Source organism: Onychomys torridus, chromosome 4 (genome assembly GCF_903995425.1).
Source record: "Onychomys torridus chromosome 4, mOncTor1.1, whole genome shotgun sequence".
NCBI lineage: Eukaryota > Metazoa > Chordata > Mammalia > Rodentia > Cricetidae > Onychomys > Onychomys torridus.
The window spans coordinates 55,895,606-55,910,696 of NC_050446.1; the positions used below are offsets into that span (position 1 = coordinate 55,895,606).

Consider the following 15,091-nt stretch of genomic DNA (forward strand, 5'->3'; position numbering starts at 1 on the left):
GACCACTGAGTCCATCAGTGATGTCATTGTTGACCTTAGATAAGAGTTGTTTCTATAGAAAAATGAGGAAAGGAACTCAATTTGAAATTCTTAAAAACAGAAGGAGAAGAATTGAAGACAACTGGTAAAGGCAAAACTTTGAAGGATGTCTTTCTATTAGAGGAACAGTAGTTTGAGGTGAAAGTTGGAAAGTTTAGTGAACAGAAGTTTGTTTCATAATCAAGTTTGGAGAAATGGCATTGCTGGATTCTTATGGGTGCTGTTCACCTGAGAGAGAACTGAGACGGTATAAGGCAAAGTGGAAGGTTGTGGAGTTCTGCCCTATGTATGGGACAGAAAAAAAGAATGGAGATCAGTCAGGAATGATACAGGAAATGCTTGGCCATTATTACCAATTACCCCCCCTCCCCCCAGCTATGAGGCCTCAATGGCAGGTCTGCTGCTAGCCTGTGAAATACTTTGAATTAATGGACTCAGTCCTGAAGCTCCCTTTTTTCCATACTTCTTGGTGGGTCTGCCCCAACCTCTCTCTATCCTAAATGATACCTTAAGGGAAATGAAAATAGACCCCCTAGGCCAGGAGCTTCTGTTACATTTAATGTCCTGCTGTAATAATAGGGTTAAGTGAACCCCTTCATATGCAGCATACGAAGGGAAAAAAGCAAACTTTAGAATCAAGAATTTAGTTTCACAGTGGGTATCTCAGCTTTCCTCCACATAACAAGATTTAAGATAGATTCCTCATCCTCTCCATTTTGATTTCCTCAAGGGTTGGTGGATTTGTCCAAAGCACCATCTTTTCAGTCTACAATTCTTCAGTCCATTAAAATTCATTGACTTTAACTTACCTTCTGCTCAGTCATCTAAAATAAGTGTTTTGAGGCAATACGGCTATTTGGAAGTTGGTTCTTATATATTTGGATACTTATACAAGTTAAGTATTTGCAAAGTCTGTCAGGATAGCAGAAGTAGCCACAGTGAAATTAAAGAAATAAATAGAAAACATTTGTAGAATATATAGAATAGCATTTGTTGAGATTTTTGTCTTCTGAAGTTTTCTAGTTTTGCAGTCAGTTTTGCAGATTAATAACCTGCAGTTAGTTAAACTGATGCTCCTATTATTAATATGGTTGCAGTACTGTTTCACACTTATTATTTAAGGAGAACCTCCAGATCATCTCTAAATTAATGGATTGTTTAAAAGAACAAAAGTATATGCATACTTAAAACATTTAGAAAGCCAGGATAATTTGGAGTAAAAAGCTAGAGGAAAATGGGTGGGAGACATGTCTCAGCCATTATGGACGTGTGCTGCCTTTGCAGGAGGAACTGAATTTGATTCCCAGCACCCGTATCAGGTGGCCTGAAGCTCCAGAGGATCTGAAACTGTCTCCTGGACTCTGTATGCCCCTTCACTCATGTGCACGTGTTCTCCCTGCCCACCCCACCCCCACATACACATGATTAAAAATAAAAGTGAAAATTTAAACAAATAGAGGAAAATGGCAATTTGTGAGGTGTGCTTGAACAATATTTACAGGAATCATAGAGTTGTATTGCTAATGACAAATTGTGAATTTAGATTATATTAAACTGTTACATTTTTTATTCCATAAATGATACTGATGTTGAGCACATTGCATTAAAATGTTAATGTGGTTCAGTAGAATTCAATTCTTGGTTTCTTAACATTCCCCTACAAGGACTCAGAGTTCTTGAAGCTGATTCCAGGGCTAGAACAGTAGAGCATCTTTTCATGCCAGAAAGGAAGAATGTACTCTAAAACAATGCCAGAATGTTAGAAGCATGTTGGAGCTGTGTTGTGGGCTCTCCCACTGGGCAAATCTAGGATGGTTCAAGTAGCAAAATAATTAAAAGCAGTAGTAAATTGTAAAGCATTGGAAAGAAATAGTAACTTATGAGACTATATCACTAGCATAACATTTATATAAACATTTGGGGAAAAAGGGCTCAAGACAGCTGTTAAATGTGGAGGAAGAACTGGAGTTGAAAATCATGATTATGCCAATGTCATAGTCAAGTTCAGAGGATTCCAAATGAGTGTTAAATGTAGAGAAGAGATTTTAATGAAGAGTAGGTTATTTGCATGGTTGTAATCTGTCCAAAGAATACATTATTGGTTGCAGGAAAAGATCGTAACTAAACAGTAGGAAATTGGGAACGCATCTTCTATAACTGAAGCTTAACATCACCAAGTGAGGAACGGGACACCATATCAAATGCTTCAAATTGTCATGACCCCCAAATGACATACCACTTACTTCTCTGTTAAGAGTGTAGTATTTGAGTCCATTACGAGAGAACCACAAACTCAAATGGTGCTGCACTTTTTTTTTAGGGGACTATATCCTGTCAAATAAAAGTTAGAAATTAAATAATGATGGGACCCATGCTAAAGGAAAGTTAAGGCATAGAGGGTAAGTGGATGTGGTGAAGAGCACATGATGGATTATGCCTGCAGTTACAGCACTACAGATGGGAAGGCAAGAGTATTGCAAGTTCTAGGCCAGCCTGGGGTGTAAATATTAAAATCCTGTCATGAAATTTATAAAATTCCTTGACCCCAAGACTGGATCTTGTATCTGGGAGGAAAATTAAGTGTATTACAGAGTTAGTTGACAATTTTATAGATTACTGTGGTTGACTTAGTTACTGAAATTGTAACTGTTGTAACTGTTGATTTATTTGTAAATTATTTTTTGGAAGAGGACTTGTAAGTATTTACTTAGAAAGGATCACAGTGTAAGCAACTTTTAAGTGTTGATACAGCGCACGCATTGGGTAAATTTATATGGTGTTTGTGTTTTCATTATAATTTTTTTCTGTTCATTTGGAATATTTCAGAATTTATGCATGTGTGCATGAGCACATTTGCTTTAGGTTGTTTATTTAATTTAATTCTAATTTTTCATTCATCTTAAGGTATTAACCTAAATTTTTATAGGTGTGTATATAGGTGTGTATGTAAGTGTGGATTATAGATATGTGTATTGATTTTTGATCTCTTTTACACAGTGCTGGGCCTAAAGGAGATAACATTTACGAATGGAGGTCGACTATACTTGGCCCACCAGGTTCTGTGTATGAAGGTGGTGTTTTTTTCCTGGATATCACGTTCTCTTCAGATTATCCATTTAAGCCACCAAAGGTAAGAACCTAGATGTACATGGATTAATTATCCTTCTCCCAAAACCAGGTACTCTAGAAGTTGTATGTATGTTGATGTAATAATTTTTATTTTATTGTTTATAAATTAATATGGAAATTCAGAACCTATTATTTTGAAACCAAAAAGTTACTGACTTCTGCCTTTTAAAAATAATTTTTAATAATTTCAAATAAACATAATTTGTTAATACTAAATAAAATTTATACATTGAATAAAACATAAATGTGATCTTATGCAAAATTCCCTCTGTGAAATAAACTTTATTGACAACTTTCAGAAATAGGCTAATAATAAGGATTTTGTCTTTATTGATAGATAAGTAAAATTAGAAAACTAAAAAAAGAAAAGCAAAGCTAATACATACTTGTTTTGTGCCTTCTGTGAGTGTAATATAAAATAGAGTGGTGGGCTTACTTCTGCCTTCTTAGTTCATTTAAACTGAGTGTCCAGCTGGGTAACAAACGGAACACATGATACTTACTTCAAGGGCTTCTTCCTCTGACTTCTCATTATAAAGTACTCAAGTAAAAACCCTGGAGCTTAGCCTTGGTAGCTGAGTTTGTTATAGAGGAATCCATTGTGCCAGAAGGGTTGACAGGACCATGGCTCCCAACTAGTAAAGTGCTTTTCCTTTTTTTTTTTTTTTTTTAATTGCGTAACATTTTTTAGTGATGTATTCCAGTGATGGTTTCCCCTCCCCCAACTTCTCCCAGCTCTGCCCTACTCCCACCAACCCAAATACTCTCTCTTTCTCCTTTGGATATAAACAGGCTTATAAAACAAATAATAAAATAGAGTTAGATAAACAAATAAATAGAAGAAAAAGCCAAGAAAGTTTCTAATTTTTATATGATTTCTTTGTGTGTGAAATGCTTCTCTTTTTAAATCTTAAAACTCTTTAAATACATGTTTTCAGTATATATCTGTTTATCTTCATCTATTCATCCTTCCTATTTATTTTCTACAGTCTTTCTCTCTGTCCCTCCCTCCCCCCAAACCCCACCTCTGTGTGTGTGTGTGTGTGTGTGTGTGTGTGTGTGTGTGTGTGTGTGTGTGTGTGTGTCTGTCTGTCATCTGTCTGTGTCTGTAAAGACTTACTTGATTTTTAGAAAAGACATTTTCTGGGAAGTATTCTCTAACACATTGCAACAAAGTCCCACCTAGTGGTGTGTACCTCAAATTAAAAACAGAATGATCCCTTCCTCCATTCTTCCCTCCCTCCCTCTTTTTCTTATTGAAGAGAAAAGAATCTTCTCTCATACACTACATCCCCACCACAGCTTTCTCTCACTCTACTCCTCCCAGCCCCCTTCCCTCCATCTCTCCTCTCCCCCATATCCACTCCCCCTGCAGTTTCCTCTTCAGAAAAGAGCAGGCTCCCAAGAGAAGACAGCTAAACAGGACCAAACAAGATGCAGTAGGAAAAGGTAAAAGCCCTCATATTGAGGCTGGACAAGACAACCCAGTAGGAAAGAGTCTCAAGAACAGGCAAGAGTCAGACACCCCTGCTTCCAGTGTTAGGACTCCCACAAAAACACTGAGCTAACAGCCTTACCATATATACAGAGGACCTGGTTCAGATGCATGCAGGCCCCATGCTTTCCACTTCAGTCTCTGTAAGCTCTCTTTAGTTGATTCAGAGGGCCACGCTTGTCTGGTGTCCGCTATACACTCTGACTCCCGCCCCTCCCCCTTCCATGGGATCCCCTGATCTCCAGGGGGAGGGACCTGATGGAATATTCCAATAGGTTTTTTTCTGCCAGTCATGTTTTTTTCAACCCTAGTTTTCTAGGCTGTCCAGTCTCCAGTTCCTGGCCATTCAGGCAGTGTAGGGCATGAGTTCCCTCTCCTGGCATGGGCTTCAAGTTAAACCAAACAGTATTTGACCACTCCCACATGTTCTTTGCTACCATTTCCCCAGCACATCTAGCAGACAGGACAGGTTGTATAGGTGGAGGGTTTTGAGGCTAGGTTGGTGTCCAGGTTTCTCTTTCTGTGGTCTGCAGATGATCTTCTCATAGCAAAGAGACTAGAATGTAGGGATGAGGGGTTCATGCAGGCAGCAGCTCATCCTCTGATGAGTTCTGTGGAGGTTGTCCTCAGCAGAGGTGTCCGTCCTCGCCCCCCCCCCCCCCCCACCCCCACACCTCACACACTCACCAGCACTTTCTGGAGAGCAACCCTCTGTCCTTGTATCAGCCTGGGTTGTTGAGGGATCTCCACAGGATGACAGGATCTTGGCCAACGACTCAACTGAATGCAACCCAGTCCCACCACTGGAAGACTTGTCTGGCTACAAAGACCTCTTTTCCTCCATTACTAGGAGTCCTCCAGCTGTCTGTCTCTGTGCGTGCGTTTGTAGCCTGATAATCATTTACCTAACAGCTAATATCCACTTATAAGTTAATACATACCATATTTGTCTTTCTCAGTCTGGGTTATTATCTCACTCAGACTCATACTAGTTGCATCCAGTTGCCTACAAATTTCATGATATTTTTTTTAAACAGCTAAGTAATACTTTATTGTGTAAATGTACAGCATTTTCTGACAAGTTGGTCCTTTAACCACCTGGACACACTCCAGATTAGACTGTGTTTGAGTGTTTTACAGTGTGGCCATTAGAATCTAAGATCCTACAAGTTATCTTTGAAAACTCTTTAGGTATGCAGGCCTGCCTTTCTTAGTCAAATAAAGGGTCAGAACTCTCATGTTATAGTGGCATACATTGGATTCTCATGAGAATGATATGTATTTAATGTCAGCTTATTACTCACTGCTGAATTTGTATTTCGTTGTTTTCTGTATAACAAAGCTTTAGTAAACTTTGTCTATTTTTATAAATAGTGATACTTCTACATGCCTAGTTTTTCATGTTGGAAATTGATTTTAACAAACTAGAAAAAAATAAGGGGAGAAAATTAACAGAATATATTGTATATGAGGAATTCTATTTACAATTACATTTTCCTTAGCACCATTAGTGGAAATGGAAATTGTCCAGCAGCTGTTGCACCCCTCTCCCTAATACCTGATCCCTCCTGTTCTGTGTCCTGAGTATTGGGGTTATAGGCATGTACTACAGAAGCAGGAGGATTGCTGTAAGTTTGAAACCAGCCTGGTCTGCAAAGCAAAACAAAAGAACAGCAGCAACAAAAAACAAAACAACCTTAACCAAACCTAAGCCAAATACAGTTCTTTCTATATCAAGTCAAACCAAACCAAAACAAACAATATTTTTAACTAAGTCAGTTAAAACTATTTAACTTGTTTTTATACCCAGCCTATGAGTATTACGTGTTAATAATTTGTCAGCATCATCTGAGGTGTTATTGCTGAGAAGAATTGGTGACACAGCCTCTTTTTCTTCCTGTTTCTACTGTGACCATGTATAGGTTACCTTCCGCACCAGAATCTATCACTGCAACATCAACAGTCAGGGAGTCATCTGCCTGGATATTCTAAAAGACAACTGGAGTCCTGCTTTGACTATTTCAAAAGTTTTGCTCTCTATTTGTTCCCTTTTGACAGACTGCAACCCTGGTAAGTAAATCTTCATAAATCTACAAATAAACCTTCTTAATTTAATGTTGATCAAGAAGTAAATATTAATTAGGATGATCAGCGTAAGATATTTTATGAGGGATAGGCATGGAGATTGAGTCAGCAGAATAGTGAGTCTGAGGCTGTCTACTTCTTACAGACTTCTGAGTTAGCTGGGGCTATCTGGTGAGACCCTCTCTCAAAAAAAACAAAAGTAATTCTGAGAAATCAATGTTATTTCAATTATAAACTGGGCCAAAAGTTTCTTAATATTTATTTAGTTTATTATTGTCATGTAGCAGGTTTTCTTTTAGGCTACCAACCAGCTTCCAAATCATGACATAGCGACTTATTACTAGTTATGAATGCTCGGCCTTACCTTAGCTCTTATTGCCTTTCCCTTTCTGTATGTCCTGCTTTCACTGCTTCTTGTGTCTGGCTGGCTTGTGCTGCCTGGCTGGCTGACCTTAGTCATATCCTCTCTTTCTCTCTTGTCCCCCCCCCCACACCCCCAGATTTCACTTCCTACTTAATTCTTTCTGCCCTCCAGCCCCACCTATCCCTCTACTGCCTAGCTATTGGCCATTCAGCTATTTATTAGACCAATCCAGGTACCTTATGCAAGCAGATGAAACAGTAACACATCTTTATTTACTTAAACAAATGCAGCTCAAACAAATGTAAGACATCTTTGCAGCCATAACAAAGGCAACAGAAATAAATGTAACACACCTTCACATAAAGTAATATTCCACTGCATAAACAAATGTAACGTATCTTTTCATAAAGTGACATTCCACAACATTCTTGCCCCTCCGTGATTATTTTTGCACTATCAGCTATGGAGCCTCTACTTTCTAAACTGTGGGGCTGCCCAGATCATTTCTGTGAGAGTTAAGCAGTGTCTCCTGATCCCTTTTCCCTCCTTCCATGTTCTCATGTGCTTTACTGGACTCACCCAGTAACTGAAGGTTTCTCCCTTTTTGTATTAAGCTAATTGTATTAAATAGAGTGGTGAATGTTGTAGTTACCACTCATCAATCAGTCTAGATTGTTACTGTATAAACTCAGTTATTAGTATATAATTAATGACTTCTGAAATGCCTCATAAGAAATTGAACATGTTAGAATCATGGTTAGAATTAGTTTCACATGTTACTACTATATAGGCTTGGTATTAGGTTTGAGAGGGTTCAAGGAGGAAGAGAAAAAGAGATAGTTAATTGTGCATTTGTTTAAACAGACCATTAGAAATAACCTGTGTGTCCACTAAGAGACTGTAGCTATTAAAAAATGAAACAATTCTGAACTTACAGGGAGACAGTCTTTAAGATCTAGTATGTCAAGATAGAGGGTCCTTAAAAAGATACATTCATACTTAACAATATTGTTAAGCCCTAGATATAAGGCATATATAGAATATCTGAAAAATAATTTAAAGATGTTAGCAGTTATTGGCCAGGGAGAGGATCCTGAGTCTTTGGAGTCTAGAAGGGAACGCTTTTACTGTTCTGTGTTGGCTTTGTTTGGAACACTTTCTGTACCATGTGCACATACTTTGCTGAAAATTTTTATCTCAGATTCAACTTTTACTTCAAAATTATATTTAAAATGAAATGGCAAGTCAATGTTTTAGCGACTTATGTTTAATTTGCAGTTGGAGACATAACTGACATCAGGGAACATTTCATTCTGAATAGCATTGTGAGATGGAAGCTTTATATGAAACTTACATTAAGATGCATAACAAGACAAAAATGCAGCTCCTGTCTACTGCACTTTCATAGTTGAACAAAATGTCAAGAATAATGTGATCAGGATGCTGCATCCTTGCTATATCTACAGAATATCTTAGGTTGCCTAAGCAAGACTTACACAATGACATCAGCAATTGGCATGCCACTGTGTGTGTGTGTGTGTGTCCCTGGCCTAAATGAAGAGTTACAATCAGGAAGAAGACTATGCCTTTTCTAGAGACTGTCCCGATAGACTGTCTATTCCTAAGTGGTTGCCCTAAGCACGTGGACCTAAAAGGAGGGGAGGATGCATACATATGTAACAATGATAATGGAAGAGGTCTTGAATTTGAAGGGGTGGTTCGGGCAGAGACCCCAGTAGAAATAATGTGAATACAGTAGTCAGTGTGATTCTCAATAAAGTTGAAAATATTTGTTAAATATATCTCTTAAGAAATCCTTGTTAATTTACCATTGACTTTTTTAGTGAAGGGGACTTTTTTTTTGAGCTGAGGATCGAACCCAGGGCCTTGCGCTTGCTAGGCAAGCACTCTACCACTGAGCTAAATCCCCAACCTGGGGCTTTTTTTTAATATTAAAAATATTATTTTATTATTTAAAAAATTTATATTATTTTCTTTGGAAAAAAATCAAAACATTCCATATTTAAAATGCCGCTAAAATATAACTTTTAATATAATGCCATGTTAGAACTGTACATGTAAAGCACACATGATATCTTAATGTCGTTTTTATTTTTCCAGCGGATCCTCTGGTTGGAAGCATAGCCACTCAGTATTTGACCAACAGAGCAGAACATGACAGGATAGCCAGACAGTGGACCAAGAGATACGCAACATAATTCTCATAATTTGTATGCAGTGTGAAGGAGCAGAAGCCTTCTTCCCACTGTGCTGCGGATCTTTATAGCCTTTACAATACGGACTTCTGTGTATATGTTATACTGATTCTACTCTCTGCCTTTATCCTTTGGAGACTGGGAGACTCCCCCAAAAGGTAAATGCTATCAAGAGTAGAACTTTGTAGCTGTAGATTAGTTACGTTTAAAATGCCTACTTGCAAGTCTTGCTTCTTTGGGATATCAAAATGTATTTTGTGATGTACTAAGGATACTGGTCCTGAAGTCTACCAAATATTATAGTGCATTTTAGCCTAATTCATTATCTGTATGAAGTTATAAAAGTAGCTGTAGATGACTAGGAATTATGTCATTTGTATTAAGCCCAGATCTATTTCTGAGTATGTGGTTCATGCTGTTGTGAAAATGTTTTACCTTTTACCTTTGTCAGTTTGTAATGAGAGGATTTCCTTTTACCCTTTGTAGCTCAGAGAGCACTGATGTATCATCTCAAACACAATAAACATGCTCCTGAAGGCATAGTTTCTTGTCGTAATGTTGAAAGTCTTGTCAGAAGGTGTGTCTGAGATGATTGTTGATGAAATAAAGATGTGGATATGAAGATGGATTATTAAGGACTAGTACAAATGAATGAATTATTAAATTGAAAACATTTAAAAATCTTAAGTGTGTAGAGTTTTTTCCTTTAAGGAGAGAATATAGTGGCTTAAATGTGAAGCTGGATTTAAACCATCAGTCTTTAAAAAGAAAAAAAAGACATGAATTCTACATTGATGATGTAGTATTTGAGTTGAAAATGAAGTCCTGAGTTATTCAGGACTCTATCCATGTCTTACATAATATTTTGTTTCCAAATTGGTGATGTCTATTCAAAGTTGGGCAATATTGTCAGATAATTGCTATTCTGTGATTTATTTTCTATGGTGCTTTTCCCTTTAATCCTGATCTTGAATTTTTATGGTGCATTATTGTTACTGTGATACATGGCCAACAAGTGTAGCCAGAGGCTCAAAGGCCCTCTTTTCCCTGAAGATAGAAGGTGTGTTAGTGTGCAGATGTGGCACTCTCAGTTGAAGACATACTAAATTGTACGGATTTAGAGGTTAAATTACTTCTAACTGTAATTATTAAGTATACTATTTAGCTTGTAATTATTAAGCTTTCTTAAGAGAATTGTAAACAATATAACTGTACTATTTTTTCCCCTGTGCCTGGAATAAATTATCTGTGGTGAGTGTCTTTTCCGGTTCTAAATATGGTAATACAGTAACATCATAAAATTTATGGAAATTTATTATTAGGATAAAAAGCAAGTATTGCTTTGGGTTGGGGAATGTTAGCTCAGTGGTAGAAGCTGCCTTGGCATCTTCAGCACCACACACACACACTCAACATGTGCACACACATACACACAGACATTTCTTCAGGAAAATGAATCATATAGTTACATAGACTACCACTGTTAAAAGAAGGGGCTTCTACTCAAGTATTTGGTGACAGAAATATTAAATCAGAGGAAACTTAAATTTAGCAGGTTTCTATTTTTCCTACAAGTACACACACACACACACACACACACACACACACACACACACACAGCCCCCCCCCCCCCCATGCTTTTATAGAGGAACAATGAACAACGTGTTAATGTTTAGAAGATTTAAGCTTTATCTTGGGAAACTTCTAATTCTTATTTTAAACAGAAATTAAAAATCCACAGTTCAAGTCAATGTGATGAGAGTGGAGGCTTTGTCTGAAAGTCAAAACAATTTCAGTTAGCCATGGTAAGCTGTAGGAAGGACTTCATCCCACTGCTGAACTTGGTCATTCTGTACCCTAGGGTAATGAGTTTCTCTTGGTGCTAGAGAGCTTTCGTTCTGCATATTGCTGTGGTGTTGCATTGCTGTTCCTACTGTAACTGTAATGTCTGAGAATGACCGAGCCACCATGTATCCCATCAGACCCTCAGGAGCTGGGCAGTGCACAAAGCAGTGTCGAATATGCATACCTGCTATAACTGTTGCCTGTAAAAGAATTCTTCATCGATTAATTACAACTTCTAAAATTCGATAAAGAATCATTTGAGTAGATTCTTAACCTATTTTAGTTTCAGACTTATTTCTAATGAATATGAAGTAGCTTATTAATATTTGTTACTGGAACAGTTAATAGTTTTCCTTGTTTAAAAACTTGACAATGTTTTTTTCATTCAAGTAATACTCAGAACCATCTCACATAACCACATCAAAAAGCTTGTGTTGATAAGCATTATCAAGTATGTCATTTTAATTATCTGGACATGACCTTTTCTTTTGAACTAGGAAATCTTAACTAATTGAGATAAAAATTTGTAATTTGACCCATGCTACCTTTTCTCAGAAGAACTTTTTGAGTTTTGCTCTGATTTATAAAGAACTTGAGTCCGTCCACTGGTATTCGATGGTGTTGAAGTAATAGAGGAACAACTATTAGAAGTATGTGGCAGCTGCAGTCCTGAAACTTAAGTTACCCCGTTAATGCATGTTGTTAACACACTGTTAGTTACAGTTTATATGGTGCACTTAGATGGATCATTTAAGTATGAGCTGAAATATCAATTACTTTTTGTCAAACCACTGTGAGAAACTAACCCTACAATAATTGCATCATGGTTATATTTCAGTTAATGTTCCTTATTCAGAGTAAGTAAATGTATAAGCATCTTTGTTTTATATCTAGTCACATTAGTTCTTTCAAGCAAAAGCCCAATGAAAATAATTACATATATATATATATATATAAAATTTAAGTCAAATCTCTCTCTTAAAAAAAAAAAAAAGGCTCAGTTTTTCCTTAGGAAGATCTTCAGTGTTTTAAAGAGTGTTTGTCTTCAGTGTACAATGGAACATTTATGCACGGTGGACTGTTCGTGCTTTCAGCATGGTTATAGACTACATTGCTTTACCAATGGTTGAGTGTTAAAGCCTTGCTTGCTGTCAGACAGCGTCCACCTTGTTAGCCTTGAACTGAGATAAGACAGGACCCACCCACAGGCTTATGCATTTGTGCTTCTGCTCTTGCTGCTTCCTTTCCCTTCCTTCCTGACACTTGAGCTCACAAGCAGCTCTCTGTAGGGAGTGCCCTGGAACCAGAGTCTTCCAGTTTGTCACCTGCTGGGCTTGCAACTGCTTGTGTTTGGACTGGAAGGCCAGAGTGAATTTTAAGTAAGAACTTTCAGTGTCAACCTACATAAATACTCAGAAGCTAAACTTTGTGTGTTGGGGGCAGGGGCGGAGTTTAAAGAGCATATGGCCCAGATTTGGGCACAAGGGTGGGTACAGACATCCTTTAATCTTCGTCATTAAGTGTAGGTTAGGCAGCAGAGCGCTGGAGCTTAGTCCTCCATCTATTCTAAGATAGAACGGAGAATAACAACCAAATAGCTTGGCATGGAGACGTGGTGATTACCTCATTCATGAAGGTCTGTCTCATGCAAGTCACTGAAAGATTTCCCTCCTCAAATCCCCTCAGTTTCTCTCAAATCTACATTGCTGTCACACTGCTCTCATTTACCTGTTAGTTTATCAGTCTGTTTTTCTGAGATACCACCTACACAAGCATCACAAAGAATCAAGTATGTATTTATTTTCCATTGTCAGCAACAAGCCAGGTGCCTTCCCTAAAAGTCAAGAACTTTTTATCTTTTTCTTTTTGGTGGGCAGGTAGTGGTTAGAAGATGCCTATACTGCATAACCTGTTAACTGATTTACATTGAGAGTTTATTCTTGAGAGTTTAAGTGCTTGATAATTGTTTGGTTTATTTAGAGAGTATGAAACATAAAGAGATAAATACATTTTCACATCCTTATTATCACTTTCCTGTCCAGATAGATTTTTTCCCCCTAGCAAAAGAAAAACATGTCTTTGTTAAAAAATGTATTCTTTTTCTGCTGAATGAGAAGTTGAGCAGATGTCTCTGCTGATATAACAAAAATGTTAGTATAATGTTTAGCAAATCTACATAATATTCAATATACTTCATACTAACTGACATTTTAAAAATATTCTTGGTCTAGCAAAATGGCTCAGCAGATTAAAGTACTTGTCATTCACGCATGCCCACCTACCTGAGTCGGCCCTAAACCCACATTAAAGGTGGGAAGAGAAAACCTCCTCTTAGACATTGTACATACACACAAAATGAGGAAAAACAGTCTTTAAAATTACTTGTAATATTCAATGTCTGTTACTTGTATTTTGGCATTTTACTTCGTTCAGTTTAACTCCATATCTGTATGTTTGGCTAGTTGAGCCCTGGGAAGACATCATATATCCTCTTCCTCTGGAATGTAATGTAGCTGCTATCTGGCTGATTATTTTATCATGGAGGTAAATCATTAGCTTAAGGCTGTCCTACACCACATGGCATTTGTCTGCATAACAAAGCATGTCTTCTTTAAATCCTCAATACAGTGATTGCAGTGCTTTGTACATGGCAAATGCTGCTTTGGTTATTCCTGTTAAAATGTGCCAAGTAATAATACTTTTTTCAGTGTCATAGAATGAAGAATGAATTAATTTTAAAAATTTAAAATTTCGTCAGTATACCAGAAATCATTCTTACAGTTGTACACAGTTTTCCATTATCATTAGTTTTTTTTTTGTTTGTTTGTTTGGTTTTTTTTTTTTGGTTTTTCGAGACAGAGTTTCTCTGCATAGCTTTGCGCCTTTCCTGGGACTCACTTGGTAGCCCAGGCTGGCTTCGAACTCACAGAGATCCACCTGGCTCTGCCTCTCGAGTGCTGGGATTAAAGGCGTGCGCCACCACTGTCCGGCTTGGTGTTTTCTTAACCCCCTTTTATTCATAAAAAGAAAACATGTCACAAAGAAGCATATGTAGACTTGTGTCCTGTATGCCAGCATTTTGATGAGTGGCTTTTACAAATGGTGTTTCTTGGGTTATGCGTGGCTTCGTTGAAGTGTACTCTGATGTTTTTACAGTGATGAGGGCTATCCTCGTACTTCTCGGTGTATTCCCTTTGTTAAGACATTCATGACTGTGTACCAGTAATTAGGAAAGAAGGGAAATGAGGTCTTTGAGGGCATTATCTTAAAAAAAAATAATACTTTGAGGAAAAGAACTATGTAGAAGTATATAATATGTTGTATGCTGCTATGTAGTAGAGAGCTGCCCTTGAATGTTGAAAGTAATTACTGAGATTGCCTATTTACAGGCTCTATGAAAAGGGCAAGTGTAATAACATAAAGATCAAAAAGCTGCCTTTTACTCTGTTGCTCAATAATTGTTCTGATAAGTCTAATTGGAAAGTGACTTCCTAATCCAAGTTATCTCACTTCTGAGTATTTAAATCAGCTGAGCAAACTGGGCCCACCTCAGTGTGATAAAGATGAAGAAAACCCTTAGGGAAGGTGGTGGTTGAACAGTGCTGGCATCAGAAGCCTGGCAGTCAAGAACCCAGAGGCAGTTCAGTTCCCAGTGATCTGAGTTTGGAGGAATTATGTCCAGCTTCATGTTACTATCTATGAAGTGATGAGAAGTAGTTTTTTGTGGAGTATAAAGGGCTAAGGGGAGTAAAGAGAGTGATCTACTGGTTGCCCTTACCTGCTTCCTTCATCATTGTTAGTGGAACACTAACCTGAATTTGTCCTGATCAAACAGTGACAGTTATATCTCCAAACAGTGATGAAGATTATAATATAATATATATGAGAAAGTTTTCTATAGGTTTTTAAATGGCACAT

At 37.5% G+C, this 15,091-nt stretch overlaps 1 protein-coding gene across 4 annotated transcripts in view; it reads left to right on the plus strand.

Annotated features, from left to right (window-relative positions):
* Positions 1 to 10,588, plus strand: part of Ube2e3 (ubiquitin conjugating enzyme E2 E3) — a 65,238-nt gene extending 54,650 nt beyond the window's left edge. For all 4 annotated transcript variants that reach the window (XM_036185307.1, XM_036185309.1, XM_036185310.1 and 1 more), the window contains 3 exons: positions 3,037 to 3,169; positions 6,586 to 6,733; positions 9,234 to 10,588. In XM_036185307.1, the coding sequence (XP_036041200.1) occupies positions 3,037 to 3,169; positions 6,586 to 6,733; positions 9,234 to 9,331 (379 nt within the window). In that variant the 3' untranslated portion in view covers positions 9,332 to 10,588. The remainder of the gene's footprint in view (positions 1 to 3,036; positions 3,170 to 6,585; positions 6,734 to 9,233) is intronic.
* The last annotated feature ends 4,503 nt before the right edge of the window (positions 10,589 to 15,091 follow it).